We start from the raw sequence: 26,532 nt of genomic DNA, 5'->3' as shown, positions 1-26,532 counted from the left end.
GTGGTCTGTTGACGGACTTGCACAGTATACTACAATGGGCTCCAGGCCTTGACTGGATTTTTTTGGATATTCAGTGCATAGACATTTTGCACTCTTTCCCATTTGAGTGTGTGGGCAGCCTTTGTAAGCCAATCATATAAAATCTTATATATTTGTATATCTCACTGTATAACATTCTGGACTACGCACTGACTGATATAATGTTACAACTCATAATATCCTTTATTAGACAAAATATGGTCCATCTCATGTGTCTCAATCAGATACAGCAGTGTGGTTTATTTTTGATGTAAACTGTGGTACAATTACCATCAAATTGAAAGTCACAACAATGTAAGCATGAAAAGTAAAATGTTGATGTGAATAAAACAAAATTTTATGTAAATCATAGTACTGACTTCAACATGAGAGCAAAATAGAAGAAATTACGTGCCTTATATAATTATGTTGGGATATATAAAGGGTTAGGGGATGAAAAATAAAACATTTCCTAGTCTACAAGTTTTGTGCGAACAAATGACCTTTTAGGGGCTGGGGATTTAGCTCAGCGGCACAGTGCCAGCATGAGGTTGTGAGTTTGATTCCTGGTACCGGAAAAAAAACAAAAAACAAAACAAAAAAACCCCAAATGACCTTTTAAAAAATATTGGTTCACACTGCTCTAAATATGCTTACATTTATATATTTAACATCAAATTCAAAGTTATTATTTGTATAGAGAATATGAGGTGTATACACCAACAAAATTGGAATTACTAGAAAATCCCAATCAAAAACTAATAAAAATTATTGTTTAGTTGTCTATACCTACCCAATGTAAAAAGTAAAAAAACCAAAAACTAAACAATAACCCTAGTTTGAAATGAGAAATACATTTCAGTTCACCTTGTTTTATTAGGAAATACTATATATTAGGTTCAAAGGCAATGGCTTACATAAAAATGTCAATATTATTTCTAGCAAACGTTATATATACACAGTTTTTTACTGAAAAGCAGAAAGAAAATTTTAGAAGTTCTCTAACTGGAAGTGTATTGCCTTGAAAACCCATGAAGAAATATTGACATCAAATTTTTCATGTATAGTGTGTACAGGTATACATTAGATGAGGAATTTTCACAAGTTTTTTCCAAATAGGCTTACATATATAGGGTCATTCTCCAGTGTGATTTCTTTTGTGTGCTTGACAAAAAATGTATTCACTGAATACTTCCCTCATATTGTTTATATGCGTAGGGTTACTCCCCAACGTGAGATCTACATAAATAATGATTTACTAGCAAATTTCTTCCACATGGCCCACATTTTTTTAGTCTAAGTTTACTTTCATGTATTTGATGAGATTGATGTGCAGTGAATGCCTTTCCACACTGCTTACATACTTAAGGTTTCTCCCCAGTATGAGCTCTTCCATTTTTTTGTAGTATCAGTGTAGTAATGCATTTCCATATTGCTTCAACACATATGCTTTCTACCCAGTGTGAATTTTTTCATGTATTTGACAAGATCGAAGTCTAGTGAATGCCTTCCTACAGTGCTTGCACACATAAGGTTTTTCACCAGTGTGAGTTCTTTCGTGTATTTGACAAGATTGGTGTGTAGTAAATGCCTTTCCACATTGCTTGCACATATAAAGTTTTTCCCGTGTGTGAGTTCTTTCATGTATGTTATAAGAATTCTTTGCAGTGAACGCCTTCCCACAGTGCTTGCACACATAGGGTTTCTCCCCAGTGTGACTTCTTTCATGTATTTGACAAGATGGATGTGTAGTAAATGCCTTCCCACAGTGCTTGCACACGTAAGGTTTCTCCCCAGTGTGTGTTCTTTCATGTACTTGACAAGACCGGTGTGTAGTGAATGCCTTCCCACAGTGGTTGCACACATAGGGTTTCTCCCCAGTGTGAGTTCTTTCATGACTTTTATAATTAGTATTTATACTGAATGCCTTTCCACATTGCTTGCACACATAAGGTTTCTCCCCAGTGTGAGTTCTTTCATGGATTTGACAAAATTGGTGTGTAGTGAATGCCTTCCCACATTGCTTACACACATAAGGTTTCTCCCCAGTGTGAGTTCTTTCATGGATTTGACAAGATTCATGTCTAGTAAATGCCTTCCCACAGTGCTTACACACATAAGGTTTCTCCTCATTGTGAGTTCTTTCATGTCTTTTACAATTACTCCTCAATGTGAATGCTTTCCCACACTGTTTACATACATAAGGTTTCTCCCCTTTGTGAGTACTTTCATGTCTTTTATAATTACCCCATATAGTGAATGCTTTTCCACACTGCTTGCACACGTAAGGTTTCTCCCCAGTGTGAATTCTTTCATGTATTTGACAAGATTTGTGTGTAGTAAATGCCTTCCCACAGTAGTTGCACACATAAGTTTTCTCCCCTGTGTGAAAGTTTTCATGTAGTTTATAATAATGCTTTGTAGTGAATGCTTTTCCACACTGCTTGCACACATAAGGTTTCTCCCCACTGTGAGCTCTTTCATGTATTTGACAAGATTCTTCCATAGCGAATGACTTGCCACAGTGCTTGCACACATAGTGTTTTTCCTGAGTGTGATTTCTTTCATGTATTTGACAATAACTGTGTCTGGTAAATGCTTTCCCACACAGTTTACATACATAAGGTTTCTTCCCTTTGTGAGTCCTTTCATGACTTTGACATTGAGTGTTTCTCCTGAATGACTTCCCACATTGCTTACATACATAGGGTTTCACCCCAGTGTGAATTCTTTCATGTCTTTGGTAGGCAGTGTGTGTATGGAATGCTTTTCCACATTGCTTACACACATAAGATTTCTTTTCCATGTGAATCCTTTCCAGAGTTTTACAAGTTTGAGTACTGAAGGATTTTCCATATTGCTTGCCTAAATATGGTTTCTTCACTATATGAATTCTGTCATGGGTTTGAATACCACTGGGGTTGCTAGAGTCTTTCACATTTTTCTGACCAACAATGGTCTTCTCTCCAGGGTGAGTTCCTTCACTGAGTTCAGAGTAGGATTTCCCACATTGCTCATATTGATGGGCTTTCTCTCCATTTTTTGTCCTTGCATGCTTCTGAAAGGACTGGAAATCACTGCAGGTTTTACTATGTTCATTACATTTACTCAGCTTGTCATCAAATACCATATACTCATGTGGCTTCTCTCCCATGTGATGTAAAATGGGCACATTTAATGATGAATGCCCAATCAGGGTCTCTCTATAAACAAGACTTCTGGCTGGTTTTAAAGCAGCTTGTCGCATGTCCACATTACCATCTGAAGTCAAATTGAATCTGCTTTCATGCTGACTGCAAGATTTATACTGATAGCATTTTGCTACCTCTTCATTTCTGTAAAGAGAGAAAGTATCAATGACAATAAAATGACCACCATATCAATAATTTATGAGGACAACTTCTGGCTTGGTATCTCCTAAGACATTTTCAATGAATAGGCTGAAAATCCTGGAAGATGTCTCCAAAATGACCTTTTTTTTTTTTTTCCAAATAAATGCATTTATTTCTGAATTTTAAATTGAAATATGTTTGCAATTTGTAAAATCAAGTTGAAGTCTTTAATTCATATGAGTATAGTATACTGATCATTTTTGACACTTTTCCCCCAACCCCCTTGCCTTCTATCACTTCTTAATTTTGTTCCCTAATTTATAATTTAGTACCTCATACGGAAATAAAAAAAAAAAATCACTTGATAATTCACTTTGTGGTCTGAGTTACTGCATTTACCACTGTGAGATGGAGTCCCGTCTCTTTTTGTCAGAAGATATGAGACACACCTTTTTGCTTTGCTGAATACACGTACCATATTCTCTAGTTTTATTTTGAGAGAGATTCTCTGTGATCATTCATTTGGTCAGGGTGAATTTCATGTTGTCACCTTGCTGCCTCAGCCAACCAGAGTACTGGGAATATAAGAAGCCACCACTATGCTGAGCCTATCCCACATTTACCTTTTCCATGCATACATTGCTTGACATATAGGCTACTATGAGAGTTTAGGTATTATGAATTATTTCCAGAACTTAGCTATGGTGAAAACCATGCATAACTTGCTTTGGGTATAAGTACATAGGTATTACTAAGGTATGATACTTTAAAATCCTTTCAGTATATGCATATGAAGTTTTGCATGGATCAAACACAAACCTTTTTTTTATTTTTTGAGACATCTATATAATGAATATATAAACAGTTCTGTTTTTTATTCCTACCAGTAACGTATGAGGGTGCATTCTAAGAAATTTTATACATGAATGCACACAACTGTCTGGAGAATGTTTTCAAACACCTATTAATATATTAGCACTCATTTGCATTTTGAATGTTGCTACCAGGTTGGCAATTTTTTTAGATAATGTGTATCTCATCTCATATATGTGTGTGTGTGAGTATATGTGTATCTTGAAGATGAGTTCCTGTTGAAGTGCAAGATTTTTATCTTTTATACATGTCTATATAGAATACCTAAATGCAACTTCATATATTTTCATGATGTTGCTCATGAATGTTTTTTTATACTAGTGTAGGAGATAGTGTCTCTTGTTGTATAATGAAACTAACTTAGTTTCCTATATTGAAATATTTCTGTATTCAATTTTCAGATTATAGAAAACCAACCTGTATGCACACTGACAACAATTTTCTGAGATTAAATAAATATGAACATGGCCTGCTTTGTAAACTTTCCCTGTAATATTTCTGTTCACACACTAACACTTGAGAAGTACTGCTTTTCCTTTAGAAAACAAATTACCTTAGATTTCTTGAGTAATTTTTGTGTTTTTCTTCAATTTGCTGGTTGTCCCAAGTCCTTCCTGAATTACAGTCACAAAAATACAAAAAGTCACTATATCATTATATAAAAATTAGTGGTTGGCAGTTATATTCATGGTATAATGTAAACAGGACAGAGATAGTTCAAAATGTTTGTGCTTTCTATTTAATGAGACTGTACCCATCAGCAAGAACCAATGCTCTCTCATTGTATATATGAGAAAACGATGTCATCCTTACCTATAGCATTTATATTCCTAAATGTTTCCCACATCACATCCCGGTAGAGCTTCTTTTGAAATGGATTCAGCAGAGCCCACTCCTCCTTGGTGAAGTTCACAGTTACATCCTCCAGCGTCACTGCCTCCTAAATAATCACATACATATATTTCCTGAAAGAAGGTTGACACTCATATCCTGAGAACTTGACTTCCTCTTGCAAAAGTTGAACTGAATAGGTTTTTTTCCTTCAAATAGAAATTCCATGTCTTTGTTACCAAATCCATGTTTATGTACAGTGTTACATGCAATTCTGATGCTAGAATGTATTTCTCTGCTAGAACAACAGCAGATTAATATCATTGGTTTCCTGGTAGGTTCACAGAAATTGTAACTGTGCACTATTTCTAAATCAGAGGTCCTAGAGGCAGCCAGCAAATCACTATTCCCATAAAATGGAATGAGAAAAAAAAAGAGAGAATGCCTTTGAGGGAATATAATTATAAATGTGATTATTCATAGAATTAAGTCATTCACTGTTGTACTGTACATAGGCAGTGTTTTGAAAGCAGAATCTCATTTTTTAGAAAAAAGACTTAATTGAACAATAAATGAAGTATACGAATATGTTCTTTATATTTTGGTTTTTCACACTAGAGAAACCATGTGATATTTACAAATGTGTGTCCAATTTATTTCACCTCAGAGTGTGATTCAAGGTCCACCCATTCAGCTAGATGTGTTACAAGCTTAGCCTTCTTTATGGTAGAGTAGTACTCCATTGTATAAGAAACCCACATCTTTATCCATTCATCATTTGATGGATATTTGGACTCTTTTCAACATTTATCTATTACAAACTATGCCAGTATAAACATGTGTGTGTGTGTGTATATATATATATATGTGTGTGTGTATATATATATATATATATATATACGTGTATATATATATATCACTGTGGTATGATGCTTTTAATTCTTTTGAGGAGAGACTAAGAAAGGGAATAGCTGGGTCAAATGGATCTAGTTTCTGTTTCTTGAGGCATCTGAGAAGAAAATATTTAAATGGGTAGGGGAACAATGGAGGGGCAGGGGTGGGGAAAGAAGGGACAAGAAAAGAAGAATAGAAGGACAAAAAGGAAATAGTTTCATAAATTAAGAAGTTAACAGGTTCTAAAGGGTGGGAAAGAGAATGGAAGAAGCAGCAGCAGCAGCAAGATATACCATGTACAGGTACAAATTCCAAGATTAATATTCTTACTATGTATACCTAAAATGAACCAATAAAAAAAGAAAAAAGCTTTATAAGTGTCAAATAGTAATGGGAAAACAGTATTCTTTGAGTAAGTCTATGGACAATAAAAACAGGGGTCAGGTGGCATATTATGTTATACCTCAGTGACACCAAATGACCATCTTGCACTCAGATCTAAGAATTCCTACAATTGTCCAAGTGAGATTAATGAGCGGAAGGACATATATAAAGCACATTAAACATGAAGATATCACAAAGTCACTAGGCATTAATTACAAAAAGAAAACTTCAGGTAGGTGTCATTTTGCCTGCCTCTAATCCTAGCACTTGGGAGGCTGATGTAGCAGGACTTCCAAGAGTTTGATAATTGCAGGAGTTTAAATCCAGCCCCAGCTATGAGGTAACTTCAAGGCCAATGAAGATTTTGAATTGAAACATTATGTCAGTGACCTTCATGAAAGGAGAACTTAAAGAAAATACCGTGGCACTGACAAGTCACTCTTTTGCTCTGTTCCAAAAATTCTAACTATGCAGTATAAAAGAAAACTGGCAACATTCAGCACCTCATGAGTAAGATGACAGCTTGCATACTTTACATAAAATACATTCATGTTACACCTTTTATTACAATCTGAGATTAGTAGAGAATGATGAACGGATCTTTGGAAAGAAAGGAAGCCTTCTACAGTTCCACGTGTAAACAGAATAGTGATTCATGATGCAGTTTGTGACAAACATATCAGAAAGCTATCCACAATGTGTTTTATTTATGTTCAGGGAAAAACATTTGTGTATCTAGAAATCTAGACTGTATACTCTTTTATTTTATTTACATAAATTACATATTTAAAAGGGAATGATAAACTTCAGTGCCTTAAGAATTTATAGCAAAATAACTTTTAAAACAACAAAAAAAGTTTCCTCAGAGGAAACAAATAGCCATTGGAACTAGGAGAAATTGAAGTCTATGAAAACAATGGGAAAGGGGCTGGGGATTTAGCTCAGCAGCACAGCGCCTGCCTAGTAAGCACAGGTCATGAGTTCGATTCCCCATACCCGAAAAAGAAACCCCCCCCCAAAAAAAACAATGGGAAATAAATAAAACAAGACTAAAATATTTGCTGTGTACACAATACAAAGATTTTGTATAGAGAGTAAATATCAATGAACACAAATCTCTAAAATAGATAAATTACACCTAACTCCAAAGAAACACTGAATATTAAAAAAGATCAAATCTTGACAAAGTGAAGAAAATAGGTATGGAAAAACTAGTAAGACTTATGCAAGGAGGGAAAAACAACTAATACACTCTACACTCATCTCCATTTTTTTGAGTTTGCCAAAATAACAAATTAGTGACTTCATTCCAATGTCCAGAGAAAACACTGTCCTATTTTATTTGTAGATTGGTGTGACTATTGGTAAGTAAACTTGAAAAATCTTAAACTAATGACCAATAGAATAGATGAGAATGTACTTTTCACTTGGTCCAGCCATCAGGATTTGTGAATAGTGAGACAGTATGTTCCCAAACATTTCCCTGTGCAACTTCTGTAATACTGAAAATTACAGGGAAAGAAACTAAAAGATCACTATCAAGGGAAAATCATATACATAAACTAAGGAAATGTTGTCAATGAATGACAGTGGTCATAAACAAGGAAAGAAAAGCTTGAGTCAGTTAAGGAGTTCATCACATATATACTCTCAGCCACTGCCGAATGCCCAGTGATAAAAAGATTTGAATAAACCAAAGATGTTTACATCGTTATTATCATTAAATCTCACCAAAAATTCTGAGAGTAAATTTGATATACAAGATTTAAATAACGAACTATCAATAACAATGTTCGTATTCATTTGTTTGTCTTTATATAAGAACATTTGTACAAATGTTGAATTTTTATGATCTGCACATCAGTATTTTTTCTAGCAAAAATATTAGTTCATTATCACTTCCAAAAAAATTTCAACAGTAATATATTTAATCACATAATATATAATAAATAATAGAAACCAATGTGAAATAACACAAGCCCAGAAGCACTGCAGTAAGAGAGTAAAGTGTCTGAAATATGAACTTCCCTACAATGTTATGTCCACTAGGCTGTCCAATACAAAACTTGAGTAAACTTTTCATTATAATTATAATAATATACTAATCTCAATGAATTCATTCCAATTCCAAATGTTCGAATGAAATAAGATTTTGCTTGATGATGTTTTTAGAGGACCAATAGCTTGCAAAACTCCATCCTATGGCCACTTCTTAGGTAGTTATATCAAATCAGGAAAACATAGTGGAGGTAATCACAGTTGATTTCCTCACCTCCATGATGATTCTATGGATCTCTACACATATTTATGATAAATGCCAAACAAATAATTGCACCTAAGTTTTAAAATTTTTTTTCTATATATGTAATCAATGTTTCTATATAGGGAATCAATGCATCTAAATATCTTTGTTTCTTTACATGTAACAATACTATATTTACTTGTAAACTAAGAAAACCACAATCATACAGTAAAATCTTAAAAGCAGTTCGTAAGTCTTTGAGGTAACCTGTATTTTAAGCAAGTAAGTTGCTGTGAAGAAAAAGCAAAAGGGAAGATGCTTAGGGAACAACCTTCCTTTACTGACATTCACAAGGGGACCCACACTCCGAACGTTAAACACATTCCAAAGGTTATACAAAATTCCCACACCCTATGCAGTCCAGGGTAGCTCAATCAAATTGGTGATACTGGGAAATACAAAAAGTCAGCAAATTTAATTCTGGGGCTTCCTCACATCACAGTTACTCATCTTCACAAGGAGAAACTGCTCTCTTGTCCAAGCTCTCAGTATTGGAGCAAAAACAAACACCCACCATCAGTTGAAGTTTGACCTTTGATCTTACCCATTTTTTTCTTTTGAACTCAAGTGTGTATTGTTTGCTAAGCACTAACCAATTCTACAACAAAAAAATGGTATGCCCAAATCAATGCACCACCCAAAATGACCAAATATTCACAAATTCAGAGCAAAGTCCTAGTACACTGCTTCAAATGAAGATTGCTGTCTAAGGCACAGGACATGTTTTCATTAAGAGTCATCATTCTGAAGTTTTGAAAATATGACACACTGAGTCACACCACTAATAGAAATGAATATATTGTCTCAAAGTGGCTTATGATAAAAAGAGAAGGGCATTCCTATGGTGCAGGAAAGTATGATAATCATAGATTCTCTTTTCTAGAATCTAGGGAAAATTTCAATTAAATATTATACTACACACAGAACTAATCTCAAATTCATAAATACTTGTCTAGGGTATCGTGTTTTAAGGAAGTTTTGCAGAATAACCCCCACATACTGTCAATGAAAAACATATTGTAAACCAAAAACATGTCCAACATTCTTGACATTGAAAGGAATTACTGATGACGTTTAATTTCACCAGGAACTGTGATCCCGGTTTACAATTGGTGATCCACACCTGTGATCATGCCACTCTGGGAGGCTGAGGCTTGAGGAAAACATCAAGCTCAGCTTGAGTTCCAGAGCAACACCCACTGTGAAGTTTTAAAACAATAAAACCAAACATGTAAAAGGCTTGATGTCACTCAGTGAAATTCCCGGGTCCACTCTCCCATAACATATCCTCTGGGAAAATCCCTGGTTCAGGGGCTGATTTTCTTGTCTTCCTTCATCCTCTCCTTTCCCACATTATATGTATTCCTCCTTGTTCTTTCCTACACAGAAAACTTCTCTGTGCCATCCACTGTTACCCAGGCACAACTGCACTGGGTAGTCTTCCCCTAATGCAATGGTGTTTGTCATCAAAGTCTCTACTTCATTCAGCCATGTCCTTTTGGAACACTGTCTACACACTATGAATGAACTATAGCAATTATGTCAATAGTGGTTCTTTTCTCTCTGCACTAAAACATGAATTATAGGAGTATGTGAGAACCCTACGTTAAGGGGTTTGAAAATGTGATTTAAAAGATAGTTCCATATAAAAATTGTCCTTCACAGCATGACTTTCATCTTCCCTTACTGAAATTGGAAACATATCGTCTCATTTTTGGCTTTATAAACTATAACAATTTATTTATGAGTTACTTCATTCATTTACTGCACTGCTCTGGATATAAGAAAGGAGTTTTAGTATGGGTAACATGTACGCCAAAACTGATTTTCATCACAGGTAATATGGTTAACATGTACGCCAAAACTGATTTTCATCACAGGTAATGTTAAACAGTATTTTGCAATTATATGTTGATTTGTAAACACCCTTTAATGACTTTAAGATTGTGTGGAAGTGGTTGGTAATTCTGAAATTTGCCATTATGAGAATGAAGCCCAGACTGAATACATCTTGTGTTTGAGAGTTCATATTTGAACTTTTAACAAATTTAGCATAATTAGATGCCTTAGCCACTTTCTGGTATCTGTAACAAAATATCCAACAACCTCAACTTAAAGGAGCAGGGTTTATGCTGACTCACTGTTTCAGTTCAATCCTCAGCTCCCTCCCATGGCACACAGCAAGTCAGGCTGTGTCAGTGGGGACTCTCTCAGTAACACTTTGTGAGCTTTTGACTTAGCTGCCTGCAAAGGCGGATTCTATTCTCTAGCCAGCACATCTCATTTGATAGTTCATACAACCAAAACTGTTCCTCACAGATACAAAGCTGCTAGGTGTTCTGCCCACTGAGCCAGAAGGAAAACAAACAAAAAAGAATAGGCCATCTGCTTGAGAGATGCCCAACTGTCAGACTATAAAATCACTTGCCTGCCCAGGCTTCCTCCCAGGGGTCTTGACTTGACCGAGCCTGTTGGATTGTGGATTTGAAGCAGGCTTTACTCCAAGCACTGAAGAGCTGCTCGTGTCTCCTTAATCTATTCATAATGTGGGCTTATTGTATTTGTTGTCCCTGTTGATGGGATCACAGTTTCACTGCTGTACTTGCAGATTCAAAGACACATAGGGCAAACCAATAAATCCAATGAAGATTTTGGGTACAGACAATGGCAGAACACTGTGGACTATGAGGAAAGTACTAATATAGTCAGTGCAAAAACTGAAAACATTTAGCTTTATGTTACAGATTTTTTTCACCTTTGATTCTCAGTGTAATTACTTTCCATAAAGAAAATAAAAGCATGCCTATAGGTAATATAATTATTTAACAAACTAATTGTGTTTGTCGGCAGTATTAATGTAATCAAGATGAAATTAACATTTAAGTGCCTCAGACAGGCACATTACTTCACCCAAGGTCACAAGGAAATCCAACTTCCTAGCATCTACTCATACCTAGAAAGCCAGAGTGATAGCTGCAATGTGGCCCCACCCGCAAACACTTCCCTGTGATGAAGCTGGGACAGCTGAGAATACAATATGGTAATTTTCCCCATAATACCCACTTTCCTCCTCACAGTTTGCAAGTTCTTCTCCTTAGGTATATTAATTTCTCCAAAATGATGTTCTCACCGTGATGGTTAGACTTCTATTCTCACAGTTACTGGTTTGAGAGACTACCTAAGGTATTAGTAAGCTCATGTCTGAGTGTGTCAGGGTGAGGTTGTATGATTACATCTGGTACACGGCTCCTCCCCCACAAGTTCTTCCCAGCTCATGAATCTCCACTGAAAGGATGAAAAATTGATGCTGGAAGCTTGATGTAACTTGAGACCAACATCCAAATGCAATGGCAAATAACAGATCTCACCACAGAAAAAAATAGGAAGATTTCACTTTCCCTTTTTATTCCATTGATGTTATGAGCTTATTGACTGATGTGAATGACAGGCAGGGTGGGCCATTTCTACTGAGTTTGTGTCCTACAAGCCAGTCATCCACAGAGAAAAACTAAGCTTTCCAAATGGGCCAAGTGGTCCCTACCCATCAAGGGGACACAGAACAATTCATGATCAGAAAAACAATATTTTTTTAAACTTGTCCTTCACAAATATTCTTCATAGGTAGTATTTATTATCTCATTGCATCAACTCATGTAGGTGAAAAACCTACATTTTTCATTAAGAGCCTTATGGCAATGGGGGTCACACACACAGAAATAACAAATACGAATTAATCCGTATGTGAGGCACCAGATTTCCAGCACTATGCAGCTTGTCACTGTTAAAAGTATTTCATGCTTCACATGGATGTAAAGCAATAAAAAAATTTTTGTCATGATAAATCAAAGATATCAAAAACTCACCTTTAAATGACAAAATTTATAGAAAAAACAAATTCAGTATGAATTGCCCATTTTTTCCTGTGCACTGGTTCCCCCAGTATTCCAGTTTTGTATAGGCCCCAAATGCTCTATTTTTACTGAATCACATCTTCATTTCATCTGTTAAAATTATTTCAGTACTCTCACACCACAACTAATGCATGTAGTTAGTTCCATGACAAATCCTAAGCATCCTAGCAGATTCTGTCCCTCTGAGTTTATCTGCCCTACATTTGAATCCTTCTGAGGCTAAATTACACCATTCAATTGAAATTATAGATTGGAAGCTGCGTTACAAGACCTATGATGACACTTTAGAAGAGTACTGCAGACAAACTTGGTGTAGCTATGTTCAATGGAATATGACACAATAGGAAAAAATAACGCAGATACTATATTATTGGGCCACATTCTAGAGGTTATGACCCAAGAGTTTCTAAGATTCTTTTTTTCCTTATATATTTTTAAGTTGTAATTTTTATTAGTACATCTGTACAACATATGATTGTATTTATTTGGGAGATTGGTATGTGTGCATATCAAATTTTAATTCTTTTTTCTTTCTCCTCCGCGCTCTTTTCTTTTGCCAACATTATACTCATTTATTTATAAGTCCTTTGAAAGGTAATTTTTACTGATTAACAATCAGACTAACAGAAAAACTTATAAAAGAACTCACTAGAAAGTCATGCCAACTCAAGGTATACTTTTAGGTACACTGTCCATGTTGAATTACAGTAAATTTCTTTTTGGTCTCTGACTTTTTTCCTATTAACTGTATTCGGTATTTTCACTTTATGTACTGAGTTTCTCATGTGAGAGAAACTATAGATATCGAAGATTATATGTCTGATATGCTTCACTTAGTATTATCGTCTCAAGGCACATCCACTTTCCTACTGATAACTCAAGTTTGCACATCTTTATGGCACAGTAGTACTCAATTGTGTGTAACCACTACATATTCTTTAAGCATTCATCTCATGATAGACAAATAGAGTGCATCCAGTATTTCACCTTTATGAATTGTACGGCTATAATCATGGGTATACTTACATTACTGTAGAGTGATATCTAACATTTTTGTGGGAAAAGCTAGAAGAATAATAACTGGGTCAAATGGAAGTTATAATTGTAGTTTTCTGAGAAAGCTCCATTTAGATTTCCAAAGTGGTTGTACCAGGTTACACTGCTACTACCATCAGGGCAGAACCATTTCTTTTTCACTGCAAGCCTCCTTTCATTTGTTCTTGGTTGATTTCTTCATTACAGCAATTCCTTCTGAAGTGAAATGGTACCTTATCTTTGTTTTAACTTGCATTTCTCAAACGGCCAGCAACAGTGAACTGTTATCATGTATTTATTGGTGATATATTCTTCTGCATCTGAGGAGAATCTATTCACTTTAGATTGTCATTTTGGATTGAATTTTTGTATTAGTGGCTGTCTTTTCTTTGAGTTCTTTATAGATTTTGAAGTTAGTTCTTCCGAGTAGTAGGTGGAAAAATTTATTTCCCATTCTGAAAGTTGTCTCTTCACTCTGCTAGTGGTTTCTTTTGCTGTGCAGTAAATTTCTGAAGTTGATGTCATCCCATTTGTTGATTTCATTTACTATTTCTTGTGCTACCAGGTCTCTGTTCAGAAAGTTTTTGCCTATACCTATGTCTTCAAGAGTTCTACCTGTTTCATCTTTAAGCAGATTAAGTGTTTCCATTCTGATATTTATGTATTTGGTCCATTTTTATTTTACTTAGTGTATGGTGAAAAATATGTGTCTGAGTTTAATTTTTGGCATATGCATAACCAGTTTTCCAGGCACCATTACTCAAATAGCCTATCTTTCCTCCAGTAAAGCATGTGGCCACTTTGTCAAAGTTAAAATAAGTGAGTGTATATGGCACTGATTCTGTTTCCTCTACACTGTCTCATCAATTCACAAGTATTTTTTCAATAACATGCAGCTTTTTCCACATACCTTTATACTATAACTCCACGTCCAATCCTCTGATGCCCCCTGCTCTGCCCTTCTTTTCTTTTCCTGGCTTTCCATTTTTACCCATAATTGTTTTTGCTATTCTAGGCCTCTTCTAGCTCCATATTAATTTTAGGCTTTGCTTTCTCTAGTTATTTTTTTTGTTTTGTTTTGTTTTTTTTTTTTTGGTTTTTCTCCGGTACCAGGAACCGAACTCACGACCTTGCGCTTGCCAGGCAGGCGCTTTGCCGCTGAGCTAAATCCCCAGCCCCTGCTTTCTCTAGTTATGTGAAGTCTGCTACTGACATTCTAATTGGAATTACATTAAATCTGAATAACATTTTTGAAAATATAGCCATTTTCACTATATTGGCTCTGTCTATCCAAGAACAAGGGATAACTTTTCATTTTCTGATATGTTGTTCAATCTCCTTTCTCAGGGTATTAGAGCTTTAATTCTACAGATCTGTCATTTTCTTGCTTAGATTAATATCTAAATAATTCAATTTAATTAATGCTATTATTAAAGTTGTTGTTTCCATACTTTCTTGCTTAGCGAATTTGTTACTGCTGCATGAAAAGACTATTGATTTTTGAGTGTTGACTTTGTTTTCTGCTGTGCTACTGAATTTGGTTGTTAATAATAGCAGACTTTCGTTGGAGTTTTGAACTCATCTCTACAGAAGACCGTGACAATTGGAAGTAATAATTAATTCCTTTCTTTCCTGACTATATAACTTCATTTCTTTTTCTTTGCTATCTACTTTGTATGGTACATCCAGAGCTATATAGAACAGGAAGGGTGATAACAGATATCTTAGTCTTTTTCCTGATTTTAGAGTAAAAGCTTTCAGTAATACACAGGATAAATTCTTCTATACCCTCCAATTATATACATATATATATACACACACACACACACACATATGAATGATAGTGAGGTATAACTCAGTGTTACAACATCTAGAGTGCTCATCAATATCTGGGCTCTACAGCCGGCATAAAAAATGTACATGAACACATGAGGTATAATCCACTAGTGATGAGCACTGGCACAAGAGGGGAAGGAATACAAAACTGCAGCAGGATAGTCAAGGGGATCACTAGTTATATTTTGGGCAATATTTCTTTCTATTCAGGGCCACCCTGTGTGCTGTGTGATATTGATCAACGTCTCCAGCCTCAACTCATGAGCTGCTCTAATTCTTGCTCAAGCTGTATGTTAAGATTTCAACAAAAAAGGTGAGAAACATTTATGTGTTTTCTGATGTACACAATCAGAAAGGCCTGAAAACCACTGACTTAGCAGGTGCAGTGGACAAATAAGCAGCTAAATGGCAAAGTACTCAGAATGGGCAAACAAAACCCACAAGACATGGCCAAGCTTTTTCTCTGAAACCCAAACACAAGCTCAGTGGCTCTCCCCAAAGTACTTGCTCTCTGTATTTGCATACCCGCTCCCTGTCCTCACTACCTGCACTACATTTCAGACATAATGGCTGTGAAAAGAGAATGGGTTCCTAGCTTGGTGCTGTATGATGACACCCACAGGGACATGTAGCAGTCAGGCTAAAAGGCTGCAGTGAAGCTCAGTACTTCATCTCAACTGTGTCCTCAACAACAGGCCATTCCACTGGCTTCTCTACAATATCAACAAGGAAGGCATGGCAGCAGAGTGTGCAGACCCCAAGACACACATAAAGGGATTTCAGAGACTGCAGTTTCTTGTCACTTATGGAACCCACAATAAAGTTGCAAGGTCATCTCTTTCCTCAGAAAGACAGCAGTCACTACAAAGAGCAAAGAGCTTTGGAAGTGATGGTGCTGGACATGCCTGCCTTTAGCCTATTAAGATTACGAAAGAGGAAATTAGTTTACAGCCATGAGCACCCAGGGTAGAATGGTAGATGATTCAAGATTACAACTGTGAGAAGGATCCCATAATCAGTATAAATTTAAAACAAAGAATGGAAATGTTTTCTATTAAACCTTAAACATGCTTAGTGTCTTCTATTCAAAATAATCAGCCATGTATCTCTCCATCGAAAATTTCCATCCTATCTTCCTCATTTTTTTTTTTTTTTTGGTACCAGCAATCGAATACAGGACTCTGTGCTTGCCAGGCAGGCGCTTGTGCTGCTGAGCTATATCCCCGGCCCATCTCCCTCATTTTGATGATGTAAGCCAAACACTACGGCCAGAGTAGGGAACCTCTACATAAAACACACACACGCTCCAAAAAAACTAAAAACAGAGAAAAAAACCCAAAGTAGTGTTCCCATTTCCAAACAGTATTATACTGTTCTCCTGATATGGTTGCTCTGAAGAATCTGGTTAGTACAGCATTTAAAACAGGAAATCTGCTGGGCAGGGTGGTACACACTTGCAATCCCTGCCCTCAGGAGGCTGAGACAGGAGCATCTGTTGAATTTGTGGCCAGCCAGGGCTACACAGTGAATTCAAGGCCAGCCAGAACTGCATAGTAAGATGGATGCTACCTCAAAATAAGTACAAAAACAAAAACAGGAAACAATCTGGTGAGTGTCTTGTTCTACACAGGACCACATGAAGAGTTGAAAGAATGAGTCTACAGATGCTACTTGAGGTTGAAAGGGAAAATATCTTGATCAACCCAAAGGAAACTGAAAATAAAATTTAATGAAAATGCACAAAACATACGTGATCAAGCAAACATCATTGGTGAGACTTGGATCCTTTAAACTTGCTCATCGCACAAATCCTTATCTGTGTTTGGGGAAATTTATGGAATAAAGCAAAATTCAGAATAAAATGCTAAATACCTCATGTACTTTACAGAAAATAACATACTTTAAAATCACCAGTTGTCTATCCATGGTGTCCTGATTTTGATAGAACAGTGACTCATCACTGTTACCCCCAGATATTGTAGCATGAATCCTGAGTGTGAAAAATGAGCAAAAGTCAAAATTTAAGATTTCCACTAAGTACCTTTTTCTTCTTTTCATTGTTATTGACTTAACTCAGGGCCTTATGAACATTAAATGACTTAGTTCAAAGTGGAGGTACACAACAAAATATTCAATGTTGAAACATTGTTTAGTTATCCAGGCTGTGCTTGGTGATTTAATACTCCTCTCTTAAGTCTCTCAGGTGATGTCATGAGGTGCACACCACAATGGCTCAGTGATATTTACCTTACCCAAAGAACTGAAATAGTCATAAATCATGGTGGTTTATGAATCCCAATCTTAAACTAGCAAAGTGGCACAGGTCTGTCATCCCAACAAGGAGTTGGAAAAAGTATCAGAAGTCAAAAAAAAAAAAAAAAGTATCAGAAGTTTTCCATGAACTGGGTAACATAGCAAGACCTGATGTCAAATATTAAAAAAAAGGAAACTAAAATTTTGAGGGGATGTAGCTTAGGGCAAATCTCCCGTGTCCAGTCCCTGTAAAATAACAAACAGCACAAATATCTTGGCATCTTTTGTATCCCAGAGAAACCCCTTTCTACTCTACTTCATTTATTTATTATTTATTTTTGGTTTTTTTCTAGTACTGAGAATCGAACTCACGACCTTGCGCTTGCCAGGCAGGCGCTGTGCCGCTGAGCTAAATCCCCAGCCCCTCCACTCTACTTCAAAATGATGCCTAAACAATTTTCAAACCTACAAAACCAGTTTCCTAATTTCCATTTTTGCCTCAATAATGATTAGGTGAGCTGATAAGTAGTCACTGAAGAAATGTTTACCAATTCCTAAATTCCCCTCTATTCTTTAAGCCTGTGACCTCTGACCCAATCTCAGATCAAGCCAGCAGACAGTCCATTTATTATCACACTATGAAAAAATCTGAAGCCAGGCATTTATTGCTGTAGTTTCTACTTATGCTTCTCTTCAAAGTCCCCTGCTGTCCCATTTCCTTTTGACTCCTCTTTACCCCTGCCAAGTCAAAACACTTTCATTCTATTTATTCATATGTCTGCAGAACTTAACTATGGGAAATTTACCCCTACTTCTAAATTTGTTTTTTGTTTGTTTTTGAGACAGTCTCACTATGTAGTTCAGGCTGAAAGGGAGTGAACTCACTATGTAGCACAGGCTGTTCTTCAACTAATGGGGATCCTCCTATCACAGCTTCTTCAGTGCAGGATTACAGGTGTGCACCACCACACCAGGCTCAATACTTGTTTTCACAATGTCCATCTCGATCACTGTTTCAGTTTTTAAAACAATGTCTAGAAACAATCCATAGAGTAATTCAATTCTTTCACAAATACAACCTCTTTCCCTTTCCAATCATGCCAGTATCACCTATATATGTCTCTGTAGAAGCCAAAGTTCAATGCATTTTTTCCTGTGAGTTTAACAGCTAGTCCCTTCAGGAAGTTCTCCTTAGGAGGAACACTTTCCCCTCCCTTGATAATACAGTATCATCTCCTCCCTCTTTCTCAGCATTCTAAACTCTATTGATCCTGAGAAACCACTCTGAAGATACCACCACGTATTACAGCAGCCATTGATATTTTCCTACTAATCTATCCATAACTGTGTAAAGTTTGTAATGTTCCTATCCTATTTCATAAATGGATGTATGTTTATTATTATGTGTTTCCTACAACAACCATTGAGAATAGTTAATGATTTTTCAATAGGTCACTCATGTATAGCTCTATTTATTTTCTTTAGAAGCCACTTTGAAGATACCAAAGTATAGTACAACAACTCTTGATAATCTCCTACCTCTTTTGTCTCTAAGTCACTATTATTTGTCTATTTGTTTTCCTGAGAAACTATTTTGTAGACAATAATATGTAAAATGATAACCATTGATAATTTCCTACCATTTTGTCTGTAATTTGCTAAGTCCCCCCTATTATGTTATCCTTCTTTTATTCTTTAAAAAAAAAAAAATAAATAAAAATAAAAAAATAAACTCTATTGAAAGCCTCATTTAGATGCCCTAAAAGTAAAGAATAATTCATTTCATTAGCATATCAATAAGGTACCTAGCTAGGGAACCATCTGAGATAATTGGAAAATGAGACATTTTGATAAGATTTTTTTTTTGGTCTTTTTGAGACAGGTCTCACTATACAGTTTAGGCTGGCCTTAAGCTCACTTTGTAGACCATATATCATGCAGAAAAGCGTTTCTCTCAATTTTGTGCCAAGCTCTTCAACATTCCAGGCTCAATACTGTAAGAGTATATTTCCATTTTTTATTAATTACCTATGTGACACATCCTGACACAGAAATAAATAATCTATTGGAACATTCATATTCTTGACTGCAATAAGAGACTCAAGTTGTCTGAAGAAGGAACTGCTGGGAGTAGGAATGTGACAGCACACTGAAATGAATGGACAGAAACCATTGAGGGAGAGATAATATATTAGACAATAAAATCTCCTGGGTGGAGGAGATAGTCCACTGCAGAGTCTGAAAACCCTATTTGGAGACACACATGAATTTCAGGCTATACACAGCTCTATGTATGAGGAGATTGTTAAATTTGTCTAGCTTCAGCTGTTCATTAGAAAAATCAGGAAAAACCAGAACACACCTCCAAAGTTTCTTAAGGAGACCGAAGAATCTAATGTGCAAACAATGTCCTGTATGTCAGGACCAGTTCTGAGTATGGGATAACAGTGCATAGAATGCAAGATTGGAACTTTGACACTGTTGTTAGAGGAATAATTCTGGCTGTCAGTACACATATTTTAAATCAGGCCATAAATATATAGAAAGGCCACAGAAGTGATTCAGGTCCCAAGAAATATGATTTTAACAGATGAGGATGTAAATGAGGACAGATCTAGACTAATGAGAGAAGTGTAAGGTAAAAGTAGAAGTGATATAGACAAAGTATATTATTTCAAGAATGTAATACTCATCAATAGAGTTACAATCAGAGTAGGTATGTATAAGATGTATGTGAAGAGATTTGGCCATTAAGAAATTCATGTCTAATTTTGGTGAATTGGGAAGAGGGAAAAGAAACTGTATTTGTGAATAGATGGCACTGGACTGACTGATGTTAAATTTTGCTCTCACACTGTACTGTGCAGATTCTATACACTGCCTTTGATGACCTTTTGAACTGTCTCTTAATTACTCTTTTTTAACCTACATGCAATTTGTTTCTATGGCTCTGGGTCTATAAATTCTCAAGAAACAGAGAGTTGTATACTTCTTATGGTAGGTAGCTTTATCCCTACTATCGAGGTTTTCCTAGGAAATGTCTGTTCCTCAGTAATGTTTTATAATGTAGGTGTTCTTGATCTTTGTGTCTATCCAAAGAACCTATATTTTCAATGTACTGAGAAAGGGAAGTTGCTACCTATCTGATTCATCACCCAGTCCTTTGGTACTGGACTACAGTGAAGATTATAACCTCATACAGTCACAGTATTGTCATAGAAGGAAGAAAAACTGCTTATAATAGGTATGACATCTTGGTAAAGTAGTATAATTAGCAATAATGATAGTTTCAAGCACAGTCTGGCTACTGACAAAGTGTGGTAACTATTATCCTAATACCTTTAACCATAAGAGCAAATTCTGCAGTTACACAACAAAATCCAACATTATCAGGAACCTGTGTGCAATGATTTTCCCCTTAGTAGAGTGATTTTACACTGTTGCATGGGTGGGGGGTTTAAGTGGGATAAAGGACAAGACAGGTGAATGAGGTCAAGTATACTAGGAGCAAGGCTAGAGGGCAAAGAATGATCACCCAAGTTTTTGCAAGGTGGAGGACACAGCAGGGAAAGAATGGAGGGGAAAGCAAAGGAGTATTTAAGTGAAGATACCATGTTTGCTCATATGAAAGCATCATAAAATCAAGCAAGATAGTTGAGGAATGAAAGCAAGAAGATGAGTAGAAGAAAACAAGACAGGTATAAAATCTAAGTCATGAGAGAGAAAAGGAAAAAAAAAAAAAGAAAAAAATAAGAGAAAAAACAAAAATAACCACAAAAAACAAAACAAGACAAAACAAAACAAAATACTGCCAATGAGACAAAAAGGAAAACCTATTAAAGAGAGAAAAATACAATTAATAAAATTAATTTAATTAATATAATTAATCTACCTGCCTACAAGTCTGTGGCACTTCCATGTCAGATCACAGAAACGTGTTACGTATTCCAGCCAGGTTTGCAGTAGGGTTTGTGCTCGCTATAGAGCTGATCTTGGCCACTGGATGTGGGGGCCAAGACTAAAATATATCTATACCAAGGCATTAAATATCAAGATTCCAGAAATTCAGCATAAAAGCTGAGTATTAAGGTTAGAAGAGAAACAAATCAACAAAGGAAATCCCATCAGAGTCACAGCAGAATTATTAATATAATTCTCCAATCAAGGAGAATTTGGAATGAGGTATTCCAAGCCCTAAAAGAAAACTACCTCCAACCCAGATTGATGTACCCCACAAAATTGTCTCAAAATCAGTGGACAAATAAGATACTTCCCTGAAAAAGAACAACTGAAGAAATTCATGAATACCAAACAGGCTCTTCAGAATGCTCTGAGGGATGTATTAGAAAGAAAAAAATGAAAGTCACAAACACAAGAACACCAATAGAGAGAAACCACAAAGGGGAAAGGCAGAAAACCAACAACAAGAAAATAAAATGAAAAAGATAAAACAATATGTATCAGTTGCAACCATCAATGTAAATGGTCTCAACTCACCAATCAAAAGAAAGAGAATGATCAAGAAGCAAGGTGCAACAACATGCTGCATTCAAGAAACATACTGAACTGAAAAAGAAATCCATAGACTAAAAGTCATGGATGAAAACCAATATTCCAGCCCATAGGAACACAGAACGTAGGTCTAGTTATTCTGTTTGCAGAAAATGTGAACTTCAAACCAAAACTGACCAAAAGTGACAAAGACAGTCGTACATACTTGTTAGGGAAAACTCCAAGAACAAAAAATAACAATCATAAATACATATGCGCCAAGTACTAGTGCACCCAACTACATAAAACAAATATTAACACACATGAAAAATCAAATAAGCATTAACACAATTGTAATGGGGGATCTTAATACACTACTCTTACAATTAGCTGGGTTAAGCAGACTCAAAATAAACAAAGAAATATCAGAATTAAAACCTGAAAACAAATGGATCTAGTAGATGTCTAGAGTGTTTCACCCCACAACAGAATACATATTCTTCTCAGCTACACATGAGATAGTCTCCCAAAGAGACCACATATTAGTCCATAAAACATACTTAAGTAAATGCAGGGGAATTGAAATTACCACATGCATATTATCTGACCATAGTGCAATAAAACTAGCCATCAATGGTAAAAGAAAGCATAAACCACATAAACACATGGAAATTAAACACCTTCCTGAACAACCAACAGGCCACAGAGGAAATTAAAATGAAATAAAAGAATATCTAAAATTGAACAATAACACAGATAAAACATACAGGAATCTATGGGAGGCAACGAAAGCAGTACTATGAAGGAAATTTATAGCAATCAGTTCTCACAACAGGAAAATAGAACAAGCTCAGATAAACAAACTAATGTTGAACCTTAAGCTTCTGGAAAAAGAACAAATCAAACCCAAAGCTTGTCTGAGAAAAGAAATTATAAACATAAGAGCAGAAATTAATGCAATTGAGACTAAGGAAGCAATACAAAGAGTCAATGAATCAAGGAGCTGGTTCTTTGAAAGATGAAATAAAATTGATAAACCCACAGTCTATCTCATCAAAAGGAAGAAAGAAAAGATTGACATTCAAGCTATTAGGAATGAAAAGGGGGAAATCACAATGGATCCTGCATAAATATAGAAGATCATCAATACCTTCTTTCACAATCTGTACTCTAATAAGATGGAAAACACAGAAAATAGAGGACAGATTCTCAGACAAGTTTGAATTGCCAAAACTAAATCAAGAAGATATAAAAATAGCAAATATCCCAATATCAGTTAATGAATTTGAAAATACAATTAAAATTTACAAACAAAGAAAATCCCAGGTCCCGATGGATTCACAGTTGAATTCCACAAGAAATTTAGAGACAAACTAATACCACTAATGTTGAAACACTTCAGTGAAATTAAAAGGGAAGCAATACTTCCAAAATCATTCCCGATACCAAAACCTGAGACGAACTCAACCAAAAAAACAAAAAACAAAACATACACACAAAAAACTTAGAGGCCTATATCGCTAATAAACTTACTCACAAAAATGCTCAATAAGACACTGGCAAACAGAATGCAGCAAAATCATCAAAAAGGTTATACAACATGGTCAAGTAGGATTCATATCAGGAGTGCAGGGATAGTTTAAAATATGTGAATCAATGTAGATAATATATCATATCTATAGAGCCAAAGATAAAAATTACAAGATTATCTCAATAGATAGCAGAAAAAGCATTTGACAAAGTCCAACACCCATTTATAGAAAAAAAAAAAACATAGAAAATTGGAATAAATTATCTGTATCTCAATCTGAGAATAGCCATGTATGAGAAACAAACAGGTAACATCATACTAACTGGTCAAAAAATTGAAAGCTTTAGCTCTACAATTAGGAATAAAACAAGGATGTTCATTATCACCACTCTTATTGAATACATTTCTGGAAACAGTGGGAGCAATTATAAAAGAGAAAGAAAGAAAAGGAATGAAGATAGGAAAAAAAGTAAAGTATCATTTGTAGAAGACATTATATTCTACATAAAGGATGGCAAAAACTCCACCAATAGCTTGATACACAGTCAACACTCAAAAATCAAGAGCAGTCCTGTACACAAACAATAAACATGGTGAGACAGAAATAAGGGAAACCACATAGTGCACAATAGTATCCTCCTCCTATTAAAGAAAAGAACTACTTAGAAATGAAACTAATAAGGATATAAACTATCTAAGCATTGAAAATTACAGTACTCTAAAAAAAGATCAAACAGGATATAAGAAAATGGAAAGATATCATTTGTTCATGAGTAAAAAGATCCAATGTAGTGAAAATGGCCATATTTCCAAAATTTTGTACAGAATTAATGCAATACCAATGAAAATACCATTAGCATACATCACAGGACTAGTGACAATACTCCCCACCACCACCCTTTTCTGGTACCAGGAATTGAACTCACAACCTCATGTTTGCCAGGCAGGCAGTGTGCCATGGAGTTATATCCCTGACAAGACAATATTCCTAAAATTCATTTGGAACCAGAAGAGACATAGAATAGCAAAAGCCATTCTCAACAATAAGGAAAGTCAGGGGGCATCACAATCCCTGGCCTGAAATTGTATAACAAAGCTACTGTGATAAAATCACCATGGTACTGACAAAAACCAGACCTGAGGATCAGTGGAACAGATTTAAAGATGCATACACAATTCCAAACACACTCCAGCACCATATCTTTGACAAAGAGTCCAAACATGTTCACTGGAAGAAAGATAGACCCTTTAATAAATAGTACTGGAAAAACTGACTTTCCACATGTTGAAGACTAAAATTAGACCCATGTCTATTACCAGGTATTGAACTAAAATAAAAATGAATCAAAGATCTAACTATTAAAACAGAAATACTGCATCTACTGGAAGAGGAAGAAAATAGTTGGAAATCTTGAAGACAGGTGTAGGAATTCATGAACAAAATCCAGATCTTACAGAGAAACTACAAAGAATCAACTGGGATCCCATCTTATTAAAAAGCATTTGCACAAAAAAAGATCTCACCAACAAGAGTGAAAAGACAACACACAGAGTGGAAAAAAAAATTTAGCCAGTTTTCCCTCATAGGAAGAATTTATAGCAGCTGGGGATTTAGCTCAGTGGCACAGCACCTGCCTGGTAAGCGTGAGGTCGTGAGTTTAATTCCCGCTACCAGAAACAAACAAAAAAAAAAAAGGAAAGATTTATGTCTAGAACATATAAAGAATTGAAAAAAAAAATAGCATCCTGCCAATTCAAAGACCCAATCCAAAAATGTACATCTGAGATGAACATGTACTTCTCAGATGAATACATACAAATGGAAAATAAATTATTAAAAGATGTTCAACATCATTAGTCATTCAAGAGATGCAAATTAAGACAACACTGAGATTTCATCTCACTCCAGAAAGAATGGCTGTCATTAAGAAATCAACCACTAACAAATGCTGGAGGGAATGTGGGTATAAAAGGAATCCTTCTCCACTGTTGGAGAGAGAAAACTGGTGCAACCACTGTCAAAATCAGTATGGAGATTTCTCAAAATGCTAAAATTAGAGGCCCCATTCAACTCAGCTCTTCCCTTACTGGTATATATGTGTACATATGTTTACAGCAGCACAATTTGTACTAGCAAAATCTTGGAAACAACCCAAATGCCCATCAATTGAGGAATAGATAAAACAGATGTGGTCTTTCTATTCAATGGAGTACTTGCTACTCAGCCATAAAGAAGGATAAACCTGAGACATTTACATGTAAATGGATGCAACTGGAGACCACACTCAAAAGTGAAATAAAATATAGTCATTGTGTGTAAACATCATATTGTCTGCCTGGTGCAAGAAACTGAAAGAGTAAATGTACAACAGATACTGTGAAATGAGAAAAATTTTTTCAAAAGGAACAAGTAACTATGATGGGAAAAAAGAGGAAAGGAATAAAAGGAAAAAGCAAAAGCAAGATAGTTATACAAATTTTTTCTCTTAGTTTATTGAAAAAAAGGTCTGAGCTAATATCATTTGCAGAATTTTTATGCCCATACCTTAGACTATGATTAACTACTTTAAAGATAACAATAGTCAATGTAATAACTAGCAATTTTCCTAGTATTTTCTTATGAAATTTTGTTTTACAATTTTTCCAAAAAAACATCCACCATAGCTGGGCCTCATGACCCATGTCTGTAAGAACATCAGTCTGGGTGACTGAGACAAAATCATCAAATCTACCTTAGAGCCTAGTGTAGTGAAAAATAGTGAGACCCAGTTGCCAAATTAAAAATGTAATAACAGGGGCTGGGGATTTAGCTCAGCAGCACAGCGCGTGCCTGGCAAGCAC

General features: G+C 35.6%; 1 protein-coding gene across 2 annotated transcripts in view; it reads right to left on the bottom strand.

The window, feature by feature from the left end:
- Nucleotides 1–253: 253 nt before the first annotated feature.
- Nucleotides 254–26,532, bottom strand: part of LOC102007164 (zinc finger protein 709-like) — a 35,279-nt gene continuing 9,000 nt past the window's right edge. Inside the window, exons 2-4 of one of the 2 annotated variants that reach the window (XM_013509373.1) lie at nt 5,037–5,188; nt 4,777–4,837; nt 254–3,353 (exon numbers count right to left, since the gene is read on the bottom strand). In XM_013509373.1, coding sequence (XP_013364827.1) covers nt 1,472–3,353; nt 4,777–4,837; nt 5,037–5,070 — 1,977 coding nt within the window. In that variant the 5' untranslated portion in view covers nt 5,071–5,188 and the 3' untranslated portion in view covers nt 254–1,471. The remainder of the gene's footprint in view (nt 3,354–4,776; nt 4,838–5,036; nt 5,189–26,532) is intronic. The other variant, XM_013509372.1, reaches the window with a different exon arrangement.

Source organism: Chinchilla lanigera, unplaced genomic scaffold (assembly GCF_000276665.1).
Source record: "Chinchilla lanigera isolate Chin_1 unplaced genomic scaffold, ChiLan1.0 scaffold00168, whole genome shotgun sequence".
Classification (NCBI taxonomy): Eukaryota; Metazoa; Chordata; class Mammalia; order Rodentia; family Chinchillidae; genus Chinchilla; species Chinchilla lanigera.
This window is presented reverse-complemented; position numbering and strand designations above follow the sequence as displayed.